Genomic DNA, 27,948 nt, shown 5'->3' on the forward strand with positions numbered 1-27,948 from the left:
GTTTAAACCCCAGTCAGCCACACAGTCTCTCTCTCACTCGCCCCCCTTTTTTGCCCCCTGCTCCCGGAGGGACAGGGAAGAGAATCAAAAGAATGCAACTCCCACAGGTTGAGATAAGAACAGTCCAGTAACTAAGGTATAACACAAATCACTGCTGCTGCCACCAATAATAATAATGATAAAGGAAATAACAAGGGAAGAGAATACAGTATCACCTGCCAACCGATAATACCCAGCCTGACCAAGCACCGACCGATACCTAGTCCTACCCGGCAGAGCACCAGCCCTTCCGGGTAACTCTCAGTTACATCCTGGGCATGACGTGCTGTGGTATGGAATACCTCTTTGGCTAGCTTGGGTCAGGTGTCCTGTCTCTGCTTCCTCACGGCTTCCCCTCCTCCCTGGCAGAGCATGAGGCTCACAAAGTCCTTGGGCAGAGTAAACATTACTGAGCAGCAACTAAAGTCATTGGTGTTATCAGCGCTGTTCCCAGGCCAAAAGTCAAAAACACAGCACTGCACCAGCTACTAAGAAGGAGAAAAAATGACTGCTACTGCTGAACCCAGGACAATAGGGTTTGTTGTTTTTTGGTTTTTTGTTGCTGATGATGTTTTGATTTGATTTTCTTTTGTTTTTTTGGGGGGTGTTTTTATGTTTTGTGGTTTTTCTTAATCAAGTTATTTGTATAAATAAGAAAGTTCTAAAGTTAAAGAAGAAAAATGGATTCTTAATCATCAGTGCAATAATTTCACCCAGAAAGCAGATTTCTTGCATTTGCTATCACAGCAGGAGCTTTTTATATTACCTCTAAAAATATATGCGGAACTGAGTTTAATTACTTTCTTAAATAAATAAAAATGATTATTGCTGTAAAGAGATAGTAAAAATCAAAACCAGAATAAATCTGAAGTGCTAATAAAAAATAGATTATGCTGACCATACCCAAGCAATTTTTTAAAATTAGCATTAAAGATCTAATTTTATGCATGTAAAGTTTCACATTATTTAATTAAATATATGTATATTCAGTATAATTCAGTTTCATTTAGTATTCACTAAGCAGCTATATGAAGAAAAACTTCCTTTTTTATCCAGTGAACAGAGTCATAAAAATAATCTTAATTTCCAAGGACTTAAATTTATCACTTTTAGCAAGACTTGAAAAATTCTGGAGAATGGGCTGATAACCATACTATGGCTGTAATACACAGAAATCAAATTACATCAAATGTCTCCTTAAACAGTATATAACAAAGATGACAAATGCCAATTGTGGAATATTTTGGCTAGGAATTTCAGATGGGGTTTCTTCTGGGTTTGGCGAAACAAATAATTTCCTTAGTTAGAAAATAATTTATCAAGCAATTTTATTCAACAGCTGTGAACAGGAGATGATCAGGATTTCTTGGAGGATAGGTGTTACAGGGGCCTTTTCCCTCCATTCAAAACAAGCATATAGACCACGGCTGGTTCTACACTCTCTGTGAAGAAGATCTACTATCCCACAACTTCCCAGATTATTCTGGGAGCCTGGCATAGTGCTAGTGAACGACTGTGAGGTTAAACTTTTCCCTTCCTCTCTTTGGTGTGTTCCTCATGACAGCCCTCCAGCTGATGGGTGTCTGCAGAGTAAGCCCAGAGGGCGCACCCAGGGTAGTTGCGCTGGCTGCTGTGATCCTGTATGAGGAGCTTCAAAGAGCTAGGAGTCGCAGATCTTCAGGACACCAATAATTGTTTCTTTCTCTGGATGCTCCAACACATCTGTGATGCTACAACCTTCCACAAGGAAATTGGGTCACAGAGCAACGGGAATGATGCTATGAAGGGTTTCCTAGAGGCCTGCACTTATTTTATGTGCTTGCACAGCTCCCTAAATGGAAGACTGCAAAACTGAAATAGCAGGAAGAGTATGAAGCAAAATATGCTTCCTTTGATAATATTTGCCAGTGTCTGAAGCAAAATTATGTGAGCTGCAAAACATGACTAGCATTCAGGAACATAAAATCTGTCAAAATACACATAAAAACTGAATATTCTCTCCTTACTCTGAAGTCTGGTGTCCAGCATTAGCCTTCTGAATGTCATTCAATGGCATTTTATAAGAAATGGTTCACAAAAGGATGGTAACTCAGTGCTTAAAATTCTTCACGGGCTTTCTTAGTAACAGAAGAAAAAGGTTGAAATCTATCAAAAAATCTATATTTATCTGTATAGCCAGCTGATGATCCTTCAATAGATATAATAGGACAAGAGCACAGTGGTCCCTGAGTCACTCAGAGGATACGCTGTTGGCCTACACACTAGTTAGGTATCACAGTAAACAAATTGAGCTTTTCTATTTTCAAAATCCATTTGACAAATAATAAATAAATAAATAAATAAAAGCCTGTGAGCCAGACTCCAATTTAATGAGACTGTAACAAAAGCCATAAAATTCAATTATCTGAATAAAATACAGCAAACCAAAAGTTTTCCTGAAAATATTGGAAAGAATTTCATATTGTCATGAAATCATTGATTTTATAAGTATTTAGAATACCATAGTCTAGAATGTTGTATGGGAATAAAATTCAAAATAGAAATGGTTATTGCTTGGGGGTATTATTACCAGGAAAAAATTAAAAATATTTTTAATTTCTAAAATTATCAAGTAGATAATGTATTTAATCTGTTACAGCACGGTGCTAATAATAAGAATGCACAGACGCTTATGGAGTAAAAAGTATCTAAAACAGTAAAACACACATAAAGCTTAAACTCAAATACAATCCATTGTAATTAATGATAAAAGAAATTACTTAGTAAACATGAAGCGTAAGTCACGGAAATACTGCTACCTCTTTTTCTTAGGGAAAACTCAAACAAGAACCTCTCCTGTGAAAGTGGGAAATCATCAGATGCACAAGATATTAAACAATACCTTCTCTGTCCGTTTGGAGGGCTCAGAATGAATGTTGGCAGTACACAGCCAAGGACCTGAGTATTTTCCAACAATTTGCAGTAAGTGGCATGCGCTCATGTGCAGACATTTAGCTCTCAAAACTGCAGTAGAAAAACATATACCCCTAATTTTCTGCACCTCCGCTGTTTTTGCTTCAGCTGGGTACCCAGTGATTCTGACCCGTTTCTCCCATTATTTTCTTAAATTCTAATCTAAACCTGCTTGTCCAAACTTTCAGCAACTTCTGCAGAAGCAAAATAGAAAACACAGCTGAAAATACTTGACAATCTTGAAACACACGGTAGAATAAATACAACAAATGAAACAGTAATAAACAAAGAGCAAGACCTAATGAACAAGTAAAATATGCAGAAAATCAAAGGCTTAGTATAGACCATTATGTTTGTTAGGAAAAGCAGCTGCTCTGGAAAAGCTGCAGCTCATGGCATCAAATCATAATAAGTCAGCATCGCCAATTCCCCACACATTATCCCATAACAGAAAGACATATTAACTGAAGATTCAAGTGTAAGGCTGAACTCCAGATATGAAGCAAGATGAGCAGTCAAGGGAAGTACTACTTTGGAAAATATTATAATTATAGCATTAGAGATTTCCATACTGATTACCCACCCTGATTTATATTCCTGCTGGTGAGTAATCACACTGATGTCAATAGTAGTACCTACCTAAGTATATGATCATCAGAGTATGGGAGGTAAATTGGAATTAAGATTCACCAAGGTTAAGACAGTTCAAGTTCTATCTCAAAACAATAATTTCTTAACAGTTTGCTCATGAAAACTATTCCATGTAGAAATGCAGCCATTTTATTCCTACTGACCTTACTTTCTTATCACAACAAGTAAAACTTTTATAAGCCAGAAAGATGCCTTTATTTCTGCACAACTTCATAGTTCTCAAAAAGGGTGAGAAAAAAAAAATCTTGGAGATTTTTCAAATTATATAAAAAGTATGTGTAAAAAAAGTCTCCTGTCCCATTTTTGAAGCACAAATTTATCTGACTTCAGTGGATTCACTGAAAATCATTGTGACTCTCCAGGTTCCATCTTAACTGCCACACAGGTACAGACTGGACTGCAGAAATGTCAAAAGAGCCCAAAAAAATGGTAATTCAAGCTATAAGAGACTATGAGATTTGCTCAAAATTATGTGATTTAAGCACCTTTCAAAATATGGTTTTCTTATTTTTGTTTTGTTTTGTTATGGGATGTATTTTGAAGCTGTCATCTACAGTCATGACACCTAGAAACCTAGAATTCATAACACATCATCCAGTGTCATCCTTTTGCTACAGCTAACTTTCATCGCCCATCACTCCGTTAGCTGAAAGTTCTAACTTCTGAGATCTAGCAGTTCTATTGCTCATATTAGTATATGCTCATATAACTTGTTCATAATTTGTTTCATACTAAAACATGTCATCTAACCTAAATCATTAAAACAATATTTGTTTGCTAACATAACTGAGAAAACAATAATATTTATTAGTCTTAGAAGAAGCATTATGCATAGAAAGTGTACCATGTATATTCCTAGCTTTCTCTTCTGTTCTGTTTAATGGCCTTTCAGATTTTCATGCAATGCTCTGATTTTCTAAGTTGGAGCACTAAGAGAAAAAAAAAGCATAGAACATATCATAAAATAATAAGATTAGGTATCACAAGTCTTTTCATGTGCCCATAAACAGTACAGAAATTACTCAGCAAATTTGTAAGTGTAAAGTGAATATACTGCTGTTATAAAACAAATTTTAGTTCCTTTTTTTTTTTGTATGTCTTTTTACATTTAACCAAAAAGCCCAGTAAAGCACTTGTGTATATATAAAAGACTTGAAGTCAGCTTTCTGTCCAAGAAGACAGAGATGGATCTGAAACCTGCTGTCTCCATTTTCTTCTCCTGTAGCAAATTTAACTTAGGAAAATAGGCAAATGCTCATGCTGTCCTGACAGCTCACAGGCAGGGGCATTCGCAATTCCCTCTCAGCAGATCAACTCCCAACACACCTCTGCTGAGAATAGCAGTGATGAAAATAATTGAGCCTCTGTATAATTGGTTTTGGATTTCCTTACACACAGATTTTTATTTCCCAAGCTAGAAGGACTTTCTGGTGAAATAACATAGTACAGTCTTTGTGAAAAAGAGTAGCAAACCAAAATGGGGAACAGCCTTCATCCCAATGTAAAAGACATTTCCTTTGGCAAAGACAAATTTGATTCTACCCAGTCAAAACAATTCCTCTTAAAAAACAGTATGCAGCACTAATATTACAAGCTCTAATTTGAATTATTTCCATTTAGGAGTCAAAATGATAGTAACTGCACAGAAATTCAGATTTGCATTGCAGGCTTTCAGAGAAGATTGCAGTTTTATCCTCCATAGCCTTGCAGTTCTAAAAAGATGTATTGATATGTCATGCACAACTTCAGAAATCTTCTTTGGAATAGTGCTATGAGCATTTATTGTGAGGTTTGTATTGTGTATCCTTTCATTTTAGCAGTAATTAATGGTATGCACTTGTCTGTTAGTATTCAGATTGTCTTCATTCACACAAATTAATGAAAGGACTTTTCTGTAATTAAATTAAGTTACATCACTACTACTACTCCAGAACTGTGTATCAGGATGCTCTCACTTTTTCTACGACTGGCGTAGCCCTTAATATAGATAAGCTTACATATAAAAATAGCTGGAAAAAAGGAATGATTGCACTGCTTCCCAGGAGAGTATGTATTCTGTAACAGAAAACAAACTTGTACAAGATGCGTTTAAGCTTGCTGAATTTTTATGATGATTTGTTCAAAACCAAGTAAGAAACTGGAAGAAAATGGTAAACTGAAAAAACCCTGCTAAATATAAAGACTGTTCTATTGGTCTGTTTGCTATAAACAAATTTCATATAAATTTGGGTACTGTGCCAGTGAATGAAGCTGGTTTCAGCAACATTTTTTAACTCAGTGTGCAGTGCTGCATGAACACATCTGTGCTGCTCTAGTCCCACAATGGTTTCTGCACTGCCAGCTCAAACATCTCTGCACCATACTCCACTGCTTTCCCTACTGTAGGGATAGCACAGAAAGCTCATCTGGCTCCTTTCCTGTTCTCTACACACAGCTCAAGTCAATCACAGGTGATTACACTGGAAACTGAAAGTCTTATATAAATAGAAATTATAGTCTTAATACTATGGCATTTTTTAAGAAAGTTGTTCTCCATGGTACTCAACTGAAGCTCCTTTATAGTCCTAAACAGATTCTCTCCTATATAGAGGGACAAATTACCTTAAGACAGAAGTCCAGAAAGTGCAGTCAATTTCCCCCTGGAGATGTCTTTCTCCCTCCTAACTACAGAGGATACCTCAAATGTTAGCTTAGTTTTGGTGGCAGAAGTTAGATGGGAGGAAAGCCACTCATGAGTGAACCTCTCCAGACTCACAACTTTGGGTCAATTATAGTATTACAAGTAGGATCATTTCCCTCAGTGATAAAATACTACTAAAGGAGATGGGAAAATACAGAAAATGAGAGGCAAAGGTGCAGATTACTAGTGACAAAAAAGGAGAAAAAAAAAACCCTGATATTAAAATACACTGCCATGTTTGTACCTAAACCTAAAAGATGGCTTCACATGGAAGATTAGGCTATATTTTAAATTAGTTAAATACTTCACAGTCAGAGGCACAACTCTAACTTCATTCACAGCCTTTAAAAAAACACTCAGGATTTCAAAATGCAAATACTTAAAGTTGGCTTTCCCAGGTGTATTAATGTGCAACAGATTAGCAGCCGAGGATTTGACTAACAGGAAATAAGACCATTCTGGCATATATATGCTTCAGACAGAAAAGCTAGCCTTTCCAGAAGTCAGAAAGAGACATAAACCCAAGAATAATTTGTAAAATTAGGATAGTGTAAAATAGATATATTCTAGTCACTGGACTGTAAGTCTCAGAAGAATACAAGTCAAAATTGGTCTATCAAAGAATTGCAGGCTACTCATCATAGAAAAATTATACATGCAGCTATGAAACCACAAGCTGCAATTAGAAAAATAATCCTCTCCAATGTGTTACAATTTAGATTAAATTTTTGCAAGAAAACACTTTATGTTGGAGTCTGTAATAAAACATATTCCTACTGCCTGCCTACCACCAACAGATTTCCAGCCATTGACAAGATAATTATCTGGGAAATTCTAATGTTCTTGTCAACTTATTCCTGCTTCAGAAAGGTTTCAGTCTAATCAGGGTGTAATAAATTCCAAAGGTTTCTTCTCTTCCATCATCTATACCAAAGAAGACTTACCACAAACATCAAGGCTTTCACTGAATCATATCTATGGTTTGATAATGGCTCAAGGAGCATTAGGAAGTATGAATGACTAATTCAACTTGAATAAATCAGATTTCTAAGGACTTCATCAAAGGTTTTTTAGTGCCACAGAAACTTATGTAAGAGTTTGCTTTGTAAAATAAGATCTATAACATAGGTTGGATTAAGTCAAGTTACCATGTTAAGACATATTGTTTTCAAGGATATCGGAGCAAACACGACAAAAGTCTCTGCCACAAAGACTTAAAAAATCTTAAATAGTGACAAAAGGCTAACAAAGACATTTTCAAGTAAATAGTCTGCCGAAAATTAATATCTATGGGAAAGTGGTAGATATTTACTTTCATTCAAAGCATAATTCTCTGAACTAACATTTTTCTACTCCTCTGGACATTAACTTATTTTATGCCTTTACCACAGACCTGAATACCTTCTAGTAACAAACAGAGACACAGTGGTGAAGCACTGTGGGAAAGCCGTATTATCACTCATTGCACTATATCTATGTGAAAGGAGATGTTCAGTTTCACAAACTGGATACTAAACACTTGATATAAAACATTACATTTGCTGAAGGTTTCCATTATTAGCAGCTCTGTATTTCTAAAGGTGCTTAGGAGCATTGCTTTATAACACCTTAAAATGAAGTATAAAGAATAAAGTCCATCCAGGGATTTAGCTGCCACTTTGACAATGCTAAGTTCAGCCAGCTCTAACACTTTCCAGCCCCCACACAACCGCATGGGCAAGCTCATGGTACTCTCATGCCATGTCCCTCAAGCCCTGACCCTGCCAGGTTCTTGGAGTATGAACTTGCTTGCAAGGGGCATCAGTCTTGCCCTGCAGAGAGCACCAATACATTTTCTGAGAACATACTTGCCAGACCAGACCACACATGGGGGGAGGGGGGGGGGGGGGGGGGAGGAGGAAGGGGAGGAAAAAGAAAAGGTAGGAAACAAGAAAGCAAGACTTTCTGAAAACACAGTAAATGAAATTCTTGCTTGGGAGACAGACAACCCCACTTAATCTGATCTATAGAGAGTATTAGATTTGAGACTGACTGACTCCCATTAACCAGAAAGTACTTGTTATTTGGCAAGATAACTGTTTAATTTTCCCCTCTTGGAATGGTTCAGTTTGCTTTTAAATATTTATTCAGCCAAATAGCAAGCAATTGACTCCATAGACCAATGTCAGTCCACTCTTCTGTGAAGAAAGGGGGTCAGGTTTAAGTTCCTCTTCCATTAGCTATTTAATCAATTACCAAAATTGGCAAAGTTTCAAGAGGAGAATGTCACTAACTTTATCCTAAAATAACCATTCAGTCAGTAGTTAGGGCACGCTTCTGACCTGAAAGTGCCTATGAGTGCAATTTTTTCTCCAACTCAGAAGTGTGGTACGCTTTTAAAAGATCATCCACCTCAATGCTAAGTGCTCTAATTAGTGGATATTTGGGCATCAATTAGCAGCTCGTTCTAATTATTTTGGAGAAAAGACAGATCTATCTTATGTGCTTCCTTGCAGGGAACCGTAGACACTTTCCCAATGCTGAAAGTAGATGCCTTTAAGGTGTAGGTTGTACAAAACAGGACACCGAAAAGAGCGTGCAGCAAGCTCACTGCCCCGGACTGCAAGCGACCACTTTGGCCTCTTCAGGAACCTGCTTAGTAAGGTTCCATGGGATATAGCCCAAGAGGGCAGGGGGGCCCAAGACTCTTGGTTGATATTCAAGGATCACCTGCTACAAGCTCAGGAGTGTTGCATCCAGACTAGAAGGAAGTGCAGCAGGAGGGCCAGGAGACCTCCTTGGATGCATGAGGAGCTGCTGAGGAAACTTTGAGGGAAAAAGGGGGCTTATAAAAGATGGAAGCAAGGACAGGCGGCCTGGGAAGAATACAGGGATGTTGTCCAGGAAGCTAGGGACCAGGTTGGGAAAGCTAAGGCCCAGTCAGAATTAAACTTGGATAGGGATGTGAAGGATATCAGGAAGGGATTCTAAAGGTACATTGCAAATAAAAGAAAGACTAGGGACAACGTGGGCCCTCTCCGGAAGCTATCGGGAGAACTGGCTACACAGGATTTGGAGAAGGCTGAGGTTCTCAATGACTTCTTTGCCTCAGTCTTCACTGGCAAAGGCTCTGACCAAACCACCCAAGTCTTAGAAGGCAGATGCAGGGACTGTGAGAATGAAGACCCCAGGCCCACTATAGGAGAGGATGCGGTTTGAGACCATCTTAAGAACCTGAACGCACACAAGTCCATGGGACCTGATGAAATCCATCTGCGGATCCTGAATGAGCTGGCAAATAAAGTTGCTAAGCCACTGTCCATCATATTTGAAAAATCATGGCAGTCAGGTGAAGTTCCTGACAACTGGAAAAAGGGAAATATAACTCCTATTTTGAAGAAGGGGAAAATGGATGACCTACGGAACTACAGACCAGTCAGTCTCACCTCTGTGCCTGGCAAAATCTTGGAGCAGATTCTCCTGGAAGGCATGCTAAGGCACATGAAAATCAACAAGGTGCTTGGTGACAGCCAGCATGGCTTCACTAAGGGGAAATCCTGACTGACCAATTGGGTGGCCTTCTATGATGGGGCTACAAAACTGATGGACAGGGGTAGAGCAGCTAATGTCATCTACCTGGACTTGTGCAGAGCGTTTGACACTGTCCCACACGACATCCTTGTCTCTAAATTGGAGAGACATCAATTTGATGGATGGACCACTCAGTGGATAAAGAACTGGCTGGATGGCCACATGCAAAGAGTTGTGGTCAATGGCTCAATGTCTGGTTGGAGACCAGTAACGAGTGGTGCCTCTCAGGGATCGGTGTTGGGACCGGTCTTGTTCAACATCTTTGTTGCTGACATGGACAGTGGGATTGAGTGCGCCCTCAGCAAGTTTGCCAATGACACCAAGCTGTGTGGTTCAGTTGATACGCTGGAGGGAAGGAATGCCATCCAGAGGGACCTCGACACGCTTGTGAGGTGGGCTGATGCCAACCTGATGAAGTTTAACCATGCGAAGTGAAAGGTCTTACACCTGGGTCGGAGCAATCCCAGGCACAGCTACAGACTGGGCAGAGAAGAGATTCAGAGCAGCCCTGCAGAGAAAGACTTGGGGGTGCTGGTCTATGAGAAAATGAACATGAGCCAGCTTCAGTGTGTGCTTGCAGCCCAGAAAGCCAACTGTATCCTGGGCTGCATCAAAAGGAGGGTGACCAGCAGGTTGAAGGAGGTGATCCTGCCCTTCTACTCTGTTCTCAAGACCTCACTTGAAGTATTGTGTGCAGTTCTGGTGTCCCCAACATAAAAAGGACATGGAACTGTTGGAACAAGTCCAGAGGAGGGCCACGAGGATGATCAGGGCACTGGAGCACCTCCGTTTGAAGATAGGCTGAGAAAGTTGGGGCTGTTCAGGCTGGAGAAGAGAAGGCTGCGTGGAGACCTCATAGCAGCCTTCCAGTATCTGAAGGGGGCCTATAAGGATGCCGGGGATGGACTCTTCATTAGGGCCTGTATTGATAGGACAAGCGGTAATGGGTTAAAACTTAAACAGGAGAAGTTTAGATTGGATATAAGGAAGAAGTTCTTTACTGTTAGGGTGGTGAGGCACTGGAATGGGTTGCCCAGGGAAGTTGTGAATGCTCCTTCCCTGGCAGTGCTCAATGCCAGGTTGGACAGAGCCTTGGGTGGCATGGTTTTAGTGGGAGATGTCCCTGCCCATGGCAGGGGGGTTGTAACTAGATGATCTTAAGGTCCTTTCTAATCCTAACTGTTCTATGATTCTATAAAACACTGGCCACACCTGTAGCAACCATGTCTCTATATTCAGAATGGGGGAATGAAATATTTGTTTTCCCACACAAAAGAGACTAATGACTGTACACCTTAGTGCCTGACAGAGCTGCCCAATGAATGGGTACCTGGTTGCAGTACTTAGTCCATGAGCTGGTGCAGTGATAGGTTTACACAGTCCCTGAACTTGTCCAGTCTTCAGAAAGCTGAAGATTCTTCTGAGGGCACACACAAACACAAATTTTAAGACTAAATAATGAGTTAGGTATGGGCAACTCTGGGGCAAGGTGGCAGTGGAGTTTACTTTTCAGAGCCTAGGAGACTGTCATTTGACTGGGAGAGGTTGTGTGGGTTTGTAGTGATTCCCAAATACCATACATTGGTATGGTTTGCAAAGCAGTCTCGGTGTGTATGGGTTTAGATCTCTTTTGAAGCAAAGAAAATTAGAAGCTCTGCTTATAGACTGTACCAAATCTACGACAACTCGCAGTGAGGACAAAAGGATCTGAAGTATTTAGTCCTTTGAACAGCCTCAGACTACATACAAGGTAGTAACATTTGGTCCAAAATACCAAACTAAATCTAGTCCATAGTAAAACACATTGATCATATGCCTTAAATATAATAATCTCAGCAACAGCTGCTTTGATCTACCAGTCTTCTCCTATTGTGCTGAATTACTTGCTAATACAGACAAATATGTCCAAGTCAGATTTCTGCTGCCTAAAACCTTTAATGTATTTAGCTGTAAGTCTCTGTCTGGATTTTGCCCTCAGTCATCACATATAATTATTAGTGAAAACTTCCAAGTTCCCCAAGTTCCCTCTTCTTTTTTTTTTTTTTTCCTGGGGCGGATAAAATAACTTTTCAATAATTAAGTAGAAAGTGACAATTTGGTAAATTATGCAAAGGGAAAATGAGAAATTAAGAACTGCAATAAAGCATATCTGAAGAGTAAAAGAAACAAAGGCAGGAAGAAAGTATCACAGAAGTTAAGGAAAGATCAGTAATAACTAAGAGTAAATGGCCTAGAAAGGGATAGTGGTAGTAATGAAGCAGGAGGAAAATACTATTCTGAAGCAATACTTTTTAGAAAGGTTAAAACAATACACATACCAGTTGATAGCACAGTTTACTATCTAGACCAGCCAGTGACTATTCTCTCAAGGCTATACCAGCCTTTTCTCATTGTTGCTGAAATAGCCTGTGATTATCATGTATTACCTTACCCACATGGCATCAAAATTGTTCTCCATATTTTTGGGAAAATCTGTGCAAAAATAATTTTATACTGTAAGAGGAGGCATGACCAGACCTACAGACTGGGAACCTAGTGCCTCAGCTTCCATTTCTAGCTGTGCATCTCTGACCTTCAGAGAGACATAATTTTGGAGTCATTTTCTCTACTTACCTGAAAACTACCGATAATCCATGAGTATTACACAGCATTAAGAACTTACAGGAATGGGGCACAAACATAAAAATGACATATTCTGTAACTACCTGGCAAAAGGAACAAATATTATTTGCATAGTAATGTGAGCAAAAAGAATTACAAATTAGGTCAGTCCAAGAAAGGTAAAGAAAAGAGATAAATCCATAAACCCACACAGGGAATTGCTCTATTAGGGGTGGAAAAAAGAAAAATAAAAAAAGGTAGGGTGCCTGAGGAGCTCAGCTGCTATTATGGACCTGGAGGAATGTATGTATGTATGTGTGTGTATGCATATATATATATATATATATATATGTATATTCCTATATAAGTGTGATAATTGTGTATATATACTTAAAAGCTATATGGTTAAGACACAGTGATTCTCTTCAGCTGATTAGACTATTGTCTTTATATACCTTAAAACAGACAGCTGCATCTAATAAGATATCATATTCTTCCTGTAGATCTAGAGTTGCATGAATTATTTTCAGAGAAGAATGAAAAATACTTTGATGTTTTTACATCAGAATATTTCTAGGAATTGTGCAAATTTCAAGAAAAAATTGATGTGAAGAAGTGAAAAGGGTATATTTTTCAAGTTTCTGTTCTGAAATTGCTTTCCACTGCAGTGTTTGTTTTTCACCATGCAAAATAAATTGTTTTGGTCTTATCATAATCAATCTTCTAAATTTATCTACAACTAGATTGTCCTACAAGCAGAATAACCGACTGAAAAAAAAATAACTTCTTAATCTGTAGAAACATCCAATTTATGTTTTTGTTCTATTCATAATAAAAAACTGGCAAAACTGTAAAATTCTCCATAAACAAAATGATATTTTCATATGGTTGAATGCTTCATTACTAACTGTGCAACAGACTCATAACATTTTTTTTCCCTGTGTACCTTAGGTGTTAAGGAAAACAGATTTTGCTCCTCAGTGATGAACAGTATGCATAATATGGTTGCAAAATCATTATTTGAGAAAGTGAGTTGTCTCCACAGCTAGTCTATTTTGCCACATAACAAGATTGAGAGGAATGTGGTGATGTGAAAGCTAATTAAATTTAGGCTTATTTGAAAGTGTCAAGATAATGTGGGATGAAGCAACCTATTTTAATAACAGGTAGTCTCCCAGTTTCAAGTTATACTTTAAAGAGTGGCATTTGTCTCCATATTTTGTAATCATGTAAATGTGAAAAAGATGTGACTGCTGATATCTTCTTTGGTTACCCACTGATGTAGTTGGCAGGTTTTGGTTGTCTGCTTTCTTTTTACTGCATTGAATTGACTTCTTCACACTGTAGTTTATAGGTACATTCACATACCAAACTTTTTTTTATTTATTTCATTAATTACATGAAATCAAATTACTCTCAAGCACATGCTGGATATTAACAACTGTGTAAAAATTCCCAGCCCCAGGTTACATAGCAGTGCTTCTGTGTTTGACTCCAACATGCAATCAGTTTGGAACTCCTCCCTATTGACTCCTGGTGCTATTTGTCGTGTAAAGCTTAAACTTGTCTTGCCTGGAATGATCTAAAAACCAAACGTAATTATTAGTTTATGTTCTTTTTGTTACAATTGCTGTAACAATATGGATGCTCTCAGCTGCTTGCACTTGCCTGCCCTAGGATACCTGTGGAAAAAAGGTTCTTCATTGCAGTGGGACTGAAGGACACACACTTCACCTAGCTATGTGCATTTTAACTGTTGAAATATTTTAAATGCTATTTTGCAATCTTCTCATTGCTTTCTCCTTTAATATCCTTTAGTTAGAATCTCAAATACTATCTGCTTGCTGCAAACACACACATGGGCCTGCGCTGGAGGTCCAGCAGGTCTGGAAGGCATGCACAGAGCATTCAGGCTCATCAAAGTCAAGACACAGGGAATCTTGGCTGTGTCCCCCAGGAAGCTTTACTGGGGAAGCAGCTCATCATTCTTTTGCTCCCCACACATGCTGCCCAGCAAGGGTGACTGGTAAATAGCTACAGGGGAGGTGTGGAGAATGTACAGGCAGTGAGTTTTGATTCCTTCTCTAAACCCAACCCAAACGTTGTTTGGGGCAAGCATTCTCACTTAAAACTCTCATAATTCTGTCAAGCTCTAGAATTAGCAAGATTCTTATGCTCCAAAATGGCATTTATGAATAACAGTCTTACGCAGTTAAGTTTGTGAAAATCCTGTATTGCCAGCTTAAATAAACTGCTCAATTGGTATAGCCCTAGGCTGATAGCTTTGGCTGATAAATTTTATTCCAAAGATAAAAATACAGGCAATAATAACAATAATAATAACTTGATTGCTTTCTAAGTGTAGTTGAATGTCCTCCCATTCCATTTTAATGCAATATTCATCAGTAGTGACCATAAAATATTTTCAAATTCAAGTTCTTAATTTTGAAATTTTGTGATTTTCCGCTTTTCAAAATTAAATTAGGTTCTTCTATTACTGACCCATACTAATGCTAATTCTAAGTTCAAAGCATGAATTATTTCTACTGAAAAATAATTTTGATGGAGAATTCCAGATCAAGTTCTATTATCAGTTCTACTGTCTCCCTCTAAAGCCAAGACCTCCACTGCCTCGTCAAATAGAAAGGACTCAGTTCTAATGTCAGAGTACTTGTCACATGAGTAACTTGGTGTACACAGTCAGTCAATTTATTGGAATACACATATTCCTAAAGCTCTACATTTACATAAACAATTTGAGGATTGACGCCTTCATTCAGCACACTCAATTTTATGGAAGGTCTTTCTTCTTCTGTAGTTTAAGCCACTGAAGAAACTTCACTGAAATCCTCTTGTCAGAATATGCAGTTCCATTGAAATCACAATGTTCCATGAAATTGAACTGATTTTGCTAAAGTATTGGTTTCAAAACAAAAAAAAATCCTTAAAAAAAAAAAATATTTAAATTGTTTCTTATACACTGGGATGTGTATTACAATATTGAACATTTCAGTCTATCCAAAGCAATTCCGGGAACAAACTTTGGTTTTTGAGGACTTCTAAATTTGTGTCATTCATTTCAAAAGGAGACATTTGTAATTTCAAAAACCTCTGAAATGTCACCCTGATAAGCAGAGAAAACTGGTTTTGTTTCTTTATGAAGCCTGCTTCACCCCATGGTACCTGGCATGGTCTACTTGCCACCTGCATCCATCTGTCCTTGGCTAGTAGTCTGCCCTGGGTACTGCTGTTGGTACCTGACTTCCTAAGATGTGGCGACTCATCTGAAGAAAGTCTTTGAATATACAGGGAGTTAATACTGCTTAATAATTCAGAGTCTATTTTAAAATATTTTGAACTCCTACCCAGAGCTTCCATCTGGGGTGAAAAAATAGGTGAAAAAAAAAAAAAAAAAGCTGCAGGAGGAGCTGTAAGGAAATGTAAAGACAAAAATGCAAACCAGATGCTTAGTGATTAAGTACAGGCAGAGTTCGTTCAAAGTAGTTTAGATTTCTAACTCAAATTGTAGTTCAAATCTGCAAGAAAGACATCAAGTATTACATTCTGACTAAATTTATGCTTTTCAGCATTAACTATTTTCCTAAAGAATATTTAAGCATTACTCACTCTTAGCATTAAAACAAATCAGCAGTCAAATATAAGCATTATACAAAATTTGATACTGTTTTTTTGCTAATTACAAAGAAGTCTACATCTGTCATTTGTTTAGAATTTTAAGTTGGGCATTTTAATATGGCAAATGATGATTAATGCTTTAATGTTAGCTACAGGCTTTGTGATGGAAGTTGATATATGAAGAAAATATTTTCTAGGATTTATTAGGTAAATAAAACGATAATAAAGACTCTAGATAAATGCAAAATTAAAACTCTTCAATACACATCTTAAACATAAGAAGTAATTTTGAAAGAAAAGCATGTTTAAGTCATCGTGTCTTCCAAAGATTATTCCTTACAGATCTCTTCCTCTATTCCATTCCCATGGAATGGGAAAACAGGTTTTCCTGCAGTTTCAGTTCTAACACACTTTCTCAGTTTGAAACTGCTGTAGTTGCTGTCCTGGACAAACTAAAAGAAGAAGACATCTGCAGAAAAAAACAAGAGACCTTTGAACATCTGGATTATCACTTAAATGTTCACTTTTGGTGTGCAATTGGTGGCTTCTCTTAGTTCAATAGCTTTCTTTACATAGTAGGTTTAGATTGCAGTATAAAACAATTACAATGGTTTTAAGTGGATTTTTTTCCAAAAGAGTAGTAAGCTTAATTTATACAAAATAAACCATTATATAGAGAGATCCGTTCTAAATAATAGATTTTTATTTTATATTTATTTAATATGTTTTCTGAAATTTTCTGCTGCCGAATAGCAGACATTAGGGGGAAAAATACAACACACCAAACATTAGTATTGGAATGATTTATTTTCGCCAGGTATGAGATTGTAATGTTAAATCATTGGCTACTGTCAGATAAAAAAATACAGTATTATGTGGTAATAAAATATAAACAATAGGGCTGCTTGCTCATGGATTATATATGCGTTTCAGAACTGAATAGCTGGCAACATGGAATTAGCAGACTCTATACCAAATTAAAAATAAAAAAAAGAAAAAAGTGTGAAAGATTTTTTGAAAACAAAAGAAAAATATGTATGTTACTAATTCATTTTTCTCTCTGCCCCCATTGATGAAATACAAATACAAGTATTTCCAGTAAGATATGCTTGAAGAACTAAATGTCTCAGGAGATTGGTAATCACATTCTTGGAACCTTTCACCTCTAGTTCACCGCTTCAAATACAGACAACATGAAGTAGTGATGGAAAATCATTGTGACTTAAAAGCTGGTTTGTAGCCCTTGTGAAACAAACTGGGTATTTCACTCCATTTCTTAGAGGATCTTGAAAATGTACTCCGCACTTTCAAAAGCACCAGCACTGAGTATACTGAGCCCCTCACAGGATCTGCCCAGGACCCATGGAGCCACAGCCAGGCCCAGTTTCTCTAAAGATGGCAGAGGCTGAGGATGACAAATAAAATCCCATTCTAGGCAAATTTCTTCCATATGTTGGGCTTCTGGAGAAAAGAGGTCCTTAGCCACCTGGAAGATTTCGGTATGTGAAGATTTTCTCCATGTCAAACACCCAGCCAAGACAGGCTGAAATGACAGCTCAGTGTGGGGTCACCACATTGCACTGCTGCTCTCTATGCCTCACAGATGCTGGGTAAAAACAATGTTCATTTTCCATTTCTCCCAATCTGGTACTTTTCATTAGCATTAAATATATTTAATTTAGGAGGAAAAACAGCAGAAAGACCCCACAGAAATGACTATGATTTCTGAGGGAGAAACTGCATTAGTGTCTTTTTTTACACAAAGGTACATACCTAGATAGGAACAGTTAATAAACTGTCCTTTATCAAAATCATACCTTCCACCTTCTAGAAAACCTACCTGAAGATAGTTTTTCTCATTAGCTACAAATTATCTGTTTTTCCCCGTTAATGCTTTGCATTGTCTCCTTTTAGGATTTAATTTCCTTTACACTGGGGACTTGTCTTTCACAAGAGGTGTTTCTCTTTTTAAGAAAATATACTTGTCATTTTTTCTGAACATTTAATGTTTTGTATTAGGAGTTTCCCCAGAAGAGAAAAAGAAAAGTCTATCTTCATTAAACACTAAGTATAAGCGGGGAAATTAAAACATTGGGATGTCATGACAGCTATATACATTGTCTTCTATGATGTCACATTTGATTTTCTTTTTTTATGACTTTGACAGCATCATATTAAAAAAGTGATTGCACAATGACAGTGCTGGCTTTGAATTATTCAGTTTATGAGTGCGCTCTTACAGGCAGACTGTTTTGTATTTCCTGCCATTCCTGAAAAACTGACATTTAAAAAACTGTGAAAGGAAAGGGAAAATGATTGCTAATAACTAATTAATAGCTCATGCTTGGCAAAGGTAACTTCGTTTAAATAGAATATCACACAAATTAAAACCAAATTAAACATAATATACAAAGTATTTCAAAAGTCACTTGAAAAATAATTCTCAGGGTGACATTTTGGACCCAATAAAATTGATAGCAAGACTCCAATTCAGTTTCGGTGGAGCCAGGACTTCCTCCTAAACAAAGAAAATCCCTACATTTCCAATCTGAGTTTAGGAACTATCTGTCAGAATTCTTGTGGTACTTAATTTAGTTAACTTTACCCATCCATTCTCTTAGAATACACTCCAGCCATTAATACTTACTGAGGTCAATGGGGCTTTTTCCATTTGACTGCCATAAGGGATCCAGAACCTTAAAGTTGGAACCTCTTGGGTAATTTTGACAGTAGTCTCTCAGGGTTTATACTGTGTATTTTCCTATCATGACTGGGTTTTGTCAGCTTTCATTTTTTTGCTCTATTTTAGCTCTCTATAATGTTAAATAAGTGCAATCTCTTGGTTCATTTGTATCAAGTAAGTTCAGCTATAACCTTTTTCAGAGTGTCCAAATTTGTCTTTTCTTCATTACAATTTAAGGTTATTTTTAAATCACTAAGGATATTTTTAAATCACTGAAGTTGGAAACATCTGCTCTCCAGCTTGATTAAATTCAGCTAGTCATTTCATATCATAACTATAAACCCAATAATGCCATTTTAACATGCTATTCCCAACACCTAAAATGAAATTTTAGTGGTAACAGATATGAAAATATCATTCGAAGTCAAACCCTTTTTCCAGTAAACCTGACTGTTATTTAACTGTTTGGTTTCATTTAAACTGTCCCTCACGGTATGTACATCATTCTTTCTTACAGGAATTATCTCAGCTGAGCTGTTTGGACAGGTAAGAACTATGGGCTTGAGTACAGCCCAGAAGGGTAAAGTGTAGAATATTCTATATGAGACATGAAATAGATCCTTCCAGCTATGGCAACAGGGAAAAATACAAATGATCTTTTCACATTCTGGTTGCTCAAAAATGGTTAGCAGATGTCTTTGAATCTGGTCACAACAGTGCCTAGGGAGACTCTCATCCTCTCATCTGATTTAGCTGGGTTCAGAATCATGACCACAGTTATATGAAGAAATGTGCTGGTATTCCCTCAGAAATATCTGAGGTTTATTCAGGAGTTTATTTTGTCATTAAAAATATCTATCTGGCTGGTGTTAATCTCTCTTCCAACATCTCTCTGAATTCAGTTTGAAGATGACAAGAGTGCCTGTTTTCTTTACAAGCAAGGAAAATTAGTTACGGATCACTTGCACTACATTATTTTAGTTCACCTATTTAACCTGAATCTAGTCTCTTTCAGCACATGAATCACCCTGGGACAGCATTTTCTCATTCTTAAACAAACAGTTACACACTCATCTTCCTTTCCTACTGATAAGCCAAACTTATTGCAAAATGCACAATTGGAAACAAGGTATCACAATTCCATAACATTTTATCCTGCAATATCAATATTAGTCTGCAAATATTATGTCTGAAATAAAAATGTGGGAGCTTCCAAGACAGAATCCTTCTGCCCTTATTATTTACTGCTTAACCTTTACTCAAGCAAAGTCCAGTTGAAGACAACAGATGGTACCTACACAAGTACAGAGTAAAAACTACAAAGTAATATAGACCTCTACCAATTTATTTCATATGTTTTTAAAACCCGTCCTCATCAAAGGCTTCATGGTTTAAATGCTGGTTCAATAGAACAGTAGTAACTACACTGAAATCAGAATCATTTTCCTTCACAACTGTTTGTGGTTTGGCTGACAACAGGCTGACCATCACAGGTGACAGAGAAACTTATGTCTGTAACAACCTCTAAATCTTATTGATTCTGGGTGCCACCAGCTGTGGCATTTAAAATGTGATGAAACCTTTCTGATCAGTATCATGCACATTCCCCTTCCTATTTCAAGAAAACTCATCATCCTGCAAGTACAGGAAAGCTAAACCTACAGAATTACAAGCTTTTCATTCTGCAAATGTTGTCCTTTACTTGTATGTAGAACAGCATGAATCCCTTTACCCAGGGCAATGCAGGACTAAGAAATCCTCTGTGAGAAAGGCTACAATGAAAAAGTAGAAGTGAAAAACAAACAAACACAAACAAAAAAAAACACCCCAATGTCAACCCAAGCAAAAACTCCAACAAAATTTAACAAAACCACGAATTGTGGAAAGAAAAAAAGAATGCTTTCCACCAGCCTCCGTCAGTTTTCAGTGTTATCACAGCACCAGCTTCTGGAGAAGGGAGTGAAGATTTGGTGTAAATTTTCTGTGCATACTTGTTGGCTATTTGGCAAAGAGGCAAAAGGTTGTTGCTTTATTTTTGTTTTGTTTTTCTTTTTTATTTATTTTCCCAAGGCAGTTTCCAGGTCTTTAACATTGCTCTGAGCCAGAGATGGTAAATAAAAGAAAGCAGAAGTGCTGCTGCCATAACAACCCTTCGACAGGGAACTATTGAGATACGGATAGCTACTACACTACCTACAACCACCCGTGTGCATCATGACACATAAAATCCAGAAAACGCTTTTCAGCCACAGCATCCCATCATTTGCGGGCTCTGGGCAGCGAAAGCAAAACAAGCACGGACTCTTCCCCCCGCCCCCAAGCTTCATTTCTTTCACTGTTTGTTGCAGGGAGGCTCAAAAAAAAGTCCATCCGAGAGCCGAGTCCCACCCGGAGCTGCCCCCCGTGGCCCGCGGGAATGGCCGCGCTCCGCTGCTCCCGGGGCCCCGAGAGGGTGAACCGGGACCCTCCGCCGCCCCCCGGGTGGTACTCGGGGGAAGCAGCCGGGCCCACCCCGCATTCAAATGGTCCCTCGCAAAAGTTGAAGAGCTGGCCCCCTCTCCCCCTAGCCCCCCCGGGAGGGGGGTGCTACGCACGGCGGCGTGGAGATGGGGTCAGGGGAGTCCTGGCCACGGCTGGGAGCGGGGCTGCCGGGGTGCCCATGTGCGCGGCTGTGCGTGTGTGAGACCCCCGCGGGAACGGGCAGCGGGGCGGGAGCCGCTTCCCCCGCAGCCCCCGGGACCGCGGGGACACGCCGGCTGCCCGCGGACCTTCCGCCACCGCGGGGGGCGAGGGTCTCAAGTCCGGGCCGGGACCCCCCATCCTTTGCCCCGGGGCGGTGGCAGAGGTGAGCGCGGGGCCTCCCCCCCCTCATCCCCGGGGCCGCTCCGGGATGGGAGGCGCAGGGAAAGGAAGAGAGGGGTGCACGGCAGGTGCTTTTGGAGGGAGGGGAAGCAGGGCCCGGTGACTCACCCGTCCGAGGCGGGGGCTGCGGGTAGCGCGGCGGCGGCGCTGCCCCCGGGGCGCGGGGGGCGGCGGAGCAGGAGCAGCAGCGGGCGCGGGAACAGGGGGGAGCGGCGGGGCCCGGGCTGCTCCTGGGCGCGCTCTCGCTGCCCATCCCCGGCGCTGCCGCCGTCGCCGCCGGAGGAGGATGCGAGGGAGAGTCAGCCCCGGGCGCGGGCACGCGCAGCGGCGGAGCGGGGAGGGGGAGGTGGGGGCGCGGAGGCGCGCGCGGAGGGGGAGCAGCTGGAGAGGGCGGGTGCTCGCTCCTGCAGCCCTCCAGCCCTTCATCCCTTCATTCTCCCTCAGTACTCATTTTCTCGGTCTTCCATCTCTTCTCCCTCTGCCCCTCATCCCTTCTTCCCACGTCTTCCCATCCCTGCATCCTTCACCCTTCCATCTTTCCATACGTCCGTCCTTCCAGCCGTTATCCCTCCATCCCTCGCCCGTCCATCCCGCCATTCCTCGGTCCGTACGCTCCCCCCACGCGGAGCCGCGATCCCCCCTTATGGTCGGTGTCCACCCCCACCCCCGTCCTCCCTCTTCCGCAGGGTGGCCCCGGAACCCCCAGAGCCGCGGCGGGATCGCAGGCAGCGCCGGTGGGCGCGGGAGCGCTGCTGCCCCCCGGCGCGTGCCCGCGGAGCGCCCACCCCCCCCCCCCTCCCGCTTTCCCGGTTCCCACGGGAAGGACGACCTGCTCCTCTGAAGGGCAGGAGGTCCCCAGTTCCCCCCCAACTCCGAGGGGAAAACCTGTTTAGCCCTCGCCCATCCTCTACTCTGCTCTTCCTTTTTTCCGTCTTTTTTTTCCCCACCCGGCAGCAGGAAACAAACCAGTGCTGTGGTAGGGAAAAAAGGCGGTAAACAAGAGGAAAACACACAGATTACGGTCATCATTGACTGTATGAGGAACGAACCATACACCGGAGTAGTTCTTAAAAGCAGTCTTTCAAATCTTCACCCGAAACCTAAAAGACTTCTTGGATGTTTATTTAGGATTAAGAGTAATGATTTTAACATTAAAAATAAAAGAAACAACATATCAAAGTGCACCGTGTAAACAGGAGACCTGTAAATCAAGTATGTCAAATAAACATGCACACCAAAGCTGGCCATCAACTCTTTATCCTTGCTCTGAACTCTCCGGGCATTATGTAATGTCAATAAACTGCTGCAAGTACATTTGAGGAAAAGATACAGCGACGATCATGAGAACACAGTGCTATTTATTAAAGTACATCAGTAGCCTTACCTGCCAAGTAGTGGCTTCAGAGGTTCATCTGTGTGTTTCTCATGAGCCCTCCAAGTAAACAATTTACTAGCTGCTCAGTGCAGACATATGATTCCCTGGTGTCAGTGTCTCTGTCCTAGACGTTTCTGAATGGCTTGTGGATTATTAACTTTCGATGCTCTGCTCTGCCTTGTACCAAGAGCCGTGCAGGTATCAACAGCTCCCACTTGTGAAGCCAGGGAAGAAAGAGATTGGGTAGTTTTCCACGCAGCTCCACATTTCCAACTGCTGATTTGCTGTATGGGCTACAGGCAATTAGAGAACCGGTCTGGTCTTCTAACAGGTTTATTCCGAAAGAAAGGCCTGACCCAAAGTTCACTAAAGACAATTACAAATATTTCTGCAGTCACGGTAGGAATTGGCTCAACCTACTGTGAGCTCATTGTTGGGGTTAACAAAAGAAGCCCTGCCCCTACAAACAGAGGGACTAAATTTATGGAAACATTATCAGTGGACGAACACAGGTTTCAGCGCTGCATGCCACTGTAAGAGCTAGCAAGCTAAGCTGGGAAAAGGAAAAAAGCCAAGCTGTGCACCTTTTTCATAAAATTGTTGAGAGAAAGCAAGGGATCTGCTTCTGCTTCCGCTTCCCTACAGCTATTGGCAAAAATACATACATGGCCAGAGGATGTCCTCTGGTTTCCACAGGCTCAACCAAGCCACCATATGCAGTAGCAAGGGGAGGGGAAAAGGGGATATTGTGAAATTATTAGATTCAATTCTGGGCATCTGCAAAGCCAGGAGGAGCAAGATGTAAAGTTTCATTTTAAGGTGCTGCTGCTCACAAGGAAATTCTCAACAAATTAATCTTTCAGTGGTTTTCTCTTCTCCGGTCTCAGTCTGGGGATTAGATCTGAGCACCCCTTTAACTTGTGGATTTCAGCCACTTCCCCCATACTTGCTGACTCCATCCCTTTTGTGCCTTCAGCAAGGGCTCTAGGCTAGTAAGAGAGATGTCAGGGAAGGGAAACCAGGCAGTGGGAATGATCTGGGTTTTGCATAGATAATGACATCTTAGAGTGAATACTTATCTAGTGTGAGTGGTACAGGAATTTGAGCTTTTTTTTCTTAAAATAGTTAATATGGGGTTTTAGTATATTTAATGCAGGTGTTAATATAGGTTGGTTTTTGTTTGTTTTTTAATCTGTAGTTGCTGATGAACAGCTCTAGTACGTCCAACTGAGCCCAGTGTAATAGTAGCCTGCTAGTTAAAGTGATTCCTGAGAAATGGGAGACTGAGTGTAAACATTTTTTTCCCTGAGATTCACAACAGAAAAAGAACCACTGAGGTCCCGTCTGTTCTCAGATGAATTACTTTAGTTCTCTCCTAGCTTTGACTACAAATTGAGTCTGCATCAAAGCAAGCACATACATGCTCACAGAATTTTTTTTTTCACCAAAATTATTTTGTTGGAAATTCGTCAGATCTCCAGGAAATTACAGGGCTCGCTTTAGATTCCTGCATACTCTTTATATGTATGTGCAAGGATTTGTTTCTGCACAAGGATTTATCAAGATTTTCTCTTTTTTAATTATAGCATTATTTTGTTTATGAAGAATACAAGCATTAACCCTTACATTTCAGAGTCATTGTAGTGAGTTGCTTTATTCTTAGATACAAGATTGCATTTCTTCTATAAAACCTTTTCATGAAAGCAGTAAACATTTTTTCTCATTGGAGAGAATATGTACGCCTTTTGTGATTATACCATTGCTACATAAATTGCCTTTGCAAAAGCTGGATGCTGAGCTTGTCACCTCAGACTGGAAATGTGCTGTTTTCTGAAGGTTCCAAAACATATTTTCTGAGAGCACAGTTTGATAAAAGTTTTGATTCACATAATGGAAAATGTGGATATTAATAGATGCTTTAAAAGTAAAAAAAAACCAGAAACTGACTTTTTTAAAAGGAGAATATCGTAAAGGTCAAAAGAAACAGAACACAATCACAAAAATAAACCAAAATGAAACAATCCCCTCCCCTAACATCTCCGCAACTCCAAAAGTAGATATTTATCAAAACTATGTAAAACAGGATGAGGATTTGTTTTTTACCGTACGTGGTCTGAACATTTATGTAAGGCATGAATAAGAACATTTAAGCATTTACTAAAAACTTACATGCGGTACTGAAACACGTGTTCTTCCACTGATGATGTTTCCATAAAGTTAGCCCCACCAGTGCTTACAGGCGCAGGGCTTCTTTTGCTCGTTGGAGTCCTGTGTGCATTTCTCTATTTGTAATTGATTGTTGGCTTGCGAGTTAACTGCATCATTTAAAAATCTATCATCCTTTGGCTTACTGTACTTGACATTCGTCAGTTATGGCTTGCCTTTAATTTGGCCCCAATTCCTGGATTGACTAATGCCAGTACCTGATGCTGTGCAATCAGCCTTGATGACCTTGGTGCAGTTTGCAGGGTTGTGGGACAATGAATAGGATCCTAGATCCAGAAGGAAACTGTGTTGTACAGTAGGAGTTGAACCCAGGCTGAGGCTTTGGACATGATTAGTATAAAAAATAACACAAAATATTACTAATATTTGAATCCGAGGAAGACTTGTATGTTCTCAGATTTTACTTTACAGCAGGTTGGACACATTTAACTCCAACACACAAGTGGTTTGAGTCTCCATTCTTAGGTGCATTGACAGTATCTGCTACTGCCTTCATTTTAGAGAAAATAAAATAAAGCACTTTAAAAAATATCTTCAACGTAGCTAGTGGGCTTTATTATAGCTTTCATTAATTCACCAAATATTTTGTTTGCTTCATATGTTTTATGAAGGAAAAACAAAGATTAAGTGAAATTACATAATCTACGGTAAACTAGGGTGGTTTCATGGTTTGAGGGTTTATGTGTGTGTGTGCATAGTGCCGTTTTTATTGAGTAAAGCTTTTTGCTAAATAGCAGTTTCACATTATACAGACAAACAGATTTAAAATTAAATGCTTTTGCACTATGGCTCATAGGACTGATCCTGGAAAAGTGTTGTGCTGTAACAGGCCAAGATAAAGCAAGGATTTCCTTCATTAATCCAAACTGGTCTGGGGTGCCACTACCTATAGAGACATACTTTTCGCATTCAAGTATCAATCTCCACTGAGGACAGCTGTGAAAAGTACAGCTTCTCTAGTTAAGACTTTCTGTCATGAATTTCTTCATTTTCCCATACCAAACACAAAGAAATTTACTGGTAAGCTTATATCATCTAGTGAAAAATGAAACAAAGAGAAGAAATGAAATACAATTGCCCCTTTTCCATTACAAGAACAATTTAAGAGAGAGAAGATATCATCAAAAACTGAACATAAAGGAACTGGTATAACTTTCTTCCTATTTCAGTCAAATGCAAAAGGGACAAATAATGGAACTAAGGAACTTCAATATACTTACAGGTTATCATGATATGCAGTAAATCTTTACAGTTCTGCTCTCCAAGGAGATTCTTGGGTAAATAATAATGACTTTGGGCTCTTGGATTAATGAAGATGGATGTACTGAGAAAAATCTAATTATGTATTTCTCCTGCCTTGACTCTTATCTTGAGTGCCAGTATTATACTGTTGATGCTACATATATATATACATATCTATATATATTCCAGCAGTAGTGTACTAAAATTAAGCTTAATGCAGGAAAAAAGGAGCATACACACATCAGCAGATTTCTTTCTTTAATAATTCAATATTAAATCTGTGGATTTTGGAAATAAAGAATGTACCATTTTCTTTGAACGTTGGCTAGTGTAACTGAGTCAATACAGCTACACTGCAACCTCTAGTCTGTTCTGTGTATCGTCAACACGGTTGTTCACTAAGGACCATGTCTTCACTAGGAATGATTTAAAAGTATTCCTATAGTAGTGTACCACAGCAGTAACTCTTTCTAGTAAAGATACAGCTTATCTTGTGAAAGATAAAATAATATTGCATACTTTATTTGGTTACCTCTGAGTTAAACAAGCTAAACAGCTGAGCAAATTCAACTGCTAAAAGATCTAAAGCTCCGGATTTTATTATTTTTGTTTTAAATGCAAGTGGGTTTACAACAGCAGTTTTTGGAAGATATTGTTATATCAGTGACTCACAAAGCTATGTCAGCAGAAGTCTACAATGTAGGTATAGCTTAATATCAGATTGATACAGACAGCAGAATATTGGAAATGTTATTGGGCGCCTCACTGGAAGAAAATATCTGAGGTCCCAGCTTGTCTGGCAGTCTTTACTGCTAACACTGAGGGGAAAGAAATACACCCTTTTCATGCAGAGCCCAGTCTGGTTGGGCAGAGCCTACAGTTACTTAGAAAAATGAGCATTTTTTATGTTGGTTCTGTCTATATGAGACAAGCTATTGGAGACAAGCAAAGCATTAAACTCCACAGTACCCATTTTTACAGTGTCCTTAGAGGGATATATTAAACTTTAAAAGTCTTTTCACCCACGTGAGAACTAATCCTCTGTTCTCTCTTTGTGTTTTTCTTCAGAATTCATTACAATGGTTAATGATTAATTTTAGATCTGTCTTTTTGTTCTGAGGTCTTCTCTAACGTTTCTGGCTTCATTCGCCTGGAAGGACCATGAGCTGTTTGGAGTCACAAACCATCTATTTGTTTCACATTTTAAAGTGTGTAGGACAACAGAATCATGGTCCACCGGTATGGTTCCACATAACAGCTAGTAATAATGAGAATGTATTGGCTCCAAATCCTGTATTCACATAGGCTAGACAACTGGGAGGTGTGAAAAGCCTCAAGCTCCTTTGATGTAAGAAAAATATGCAATGGAGTAAGAAGCGGCCGTGAAAATTTGTGTATACAGGCAAGCCAAAGTTAGTAGCCCACAGAGGG

At 39.5% G+C, this 27,948-nt stretch overlaps 1 protein-coding gene across 3 annotated transcripts in view; it reads right to left on the reverse strand.

Annotated features, from left to right (window-relative positions):
- FUT9 (fucosyltransferase 9) overlaps positions 1–23,651 on the reverse strand; it is a 109,339-nt gene extending 85,688 nt beyond the window's left edge. The window contains exons 1-2 of one of the 3 annotated variants that reach the window (XM_061460272.1): positions 21,783–21,920; positions 11,187–11,312 (exon numbers count right to left, since the gene is read on the reverse strand). Coding sequence is in view for 1 of the 3 variants with exons in the window: in XM_061460270.1 (XP_061316254.1) it covers positions 21,783–21,927 (145 nt within the window). In the remaining 2 variants the exon portion in view is untranslated. Of the gene's footprint in view, positions 1–11,186; positions 11,313–21,782; positions 22,107–23,058 lie in introns of those variants that run through there. The other 2 variants (XM_061460271.1, XM_061460270.1) reach the window with 2 other exon arrangements.
- Between the last annotated feature and the right edge of the window lie 4,297 nt (positions 23,652–27,948).

The sequence above is a fragment of the Pezoporus flaviventris genome, unplaced genomic scaffold, assembly GCF_033815535.1.
Source record: "Pezoporus flaviventris isolate CSIRO_AGI_PZ_B2104156 unplaced genomic scaffold, CSIRO_AGI_Pfla_v1 ptg000031l, whole genome shotgun sequence".
In the NCBI taxonomy this organism is placed as follows: Eukaryota; Metazoa; Chordata; class Aves; order Psittaciformes; family Psittacidae; genus Pezoporus; species Pezoporus flaviventris.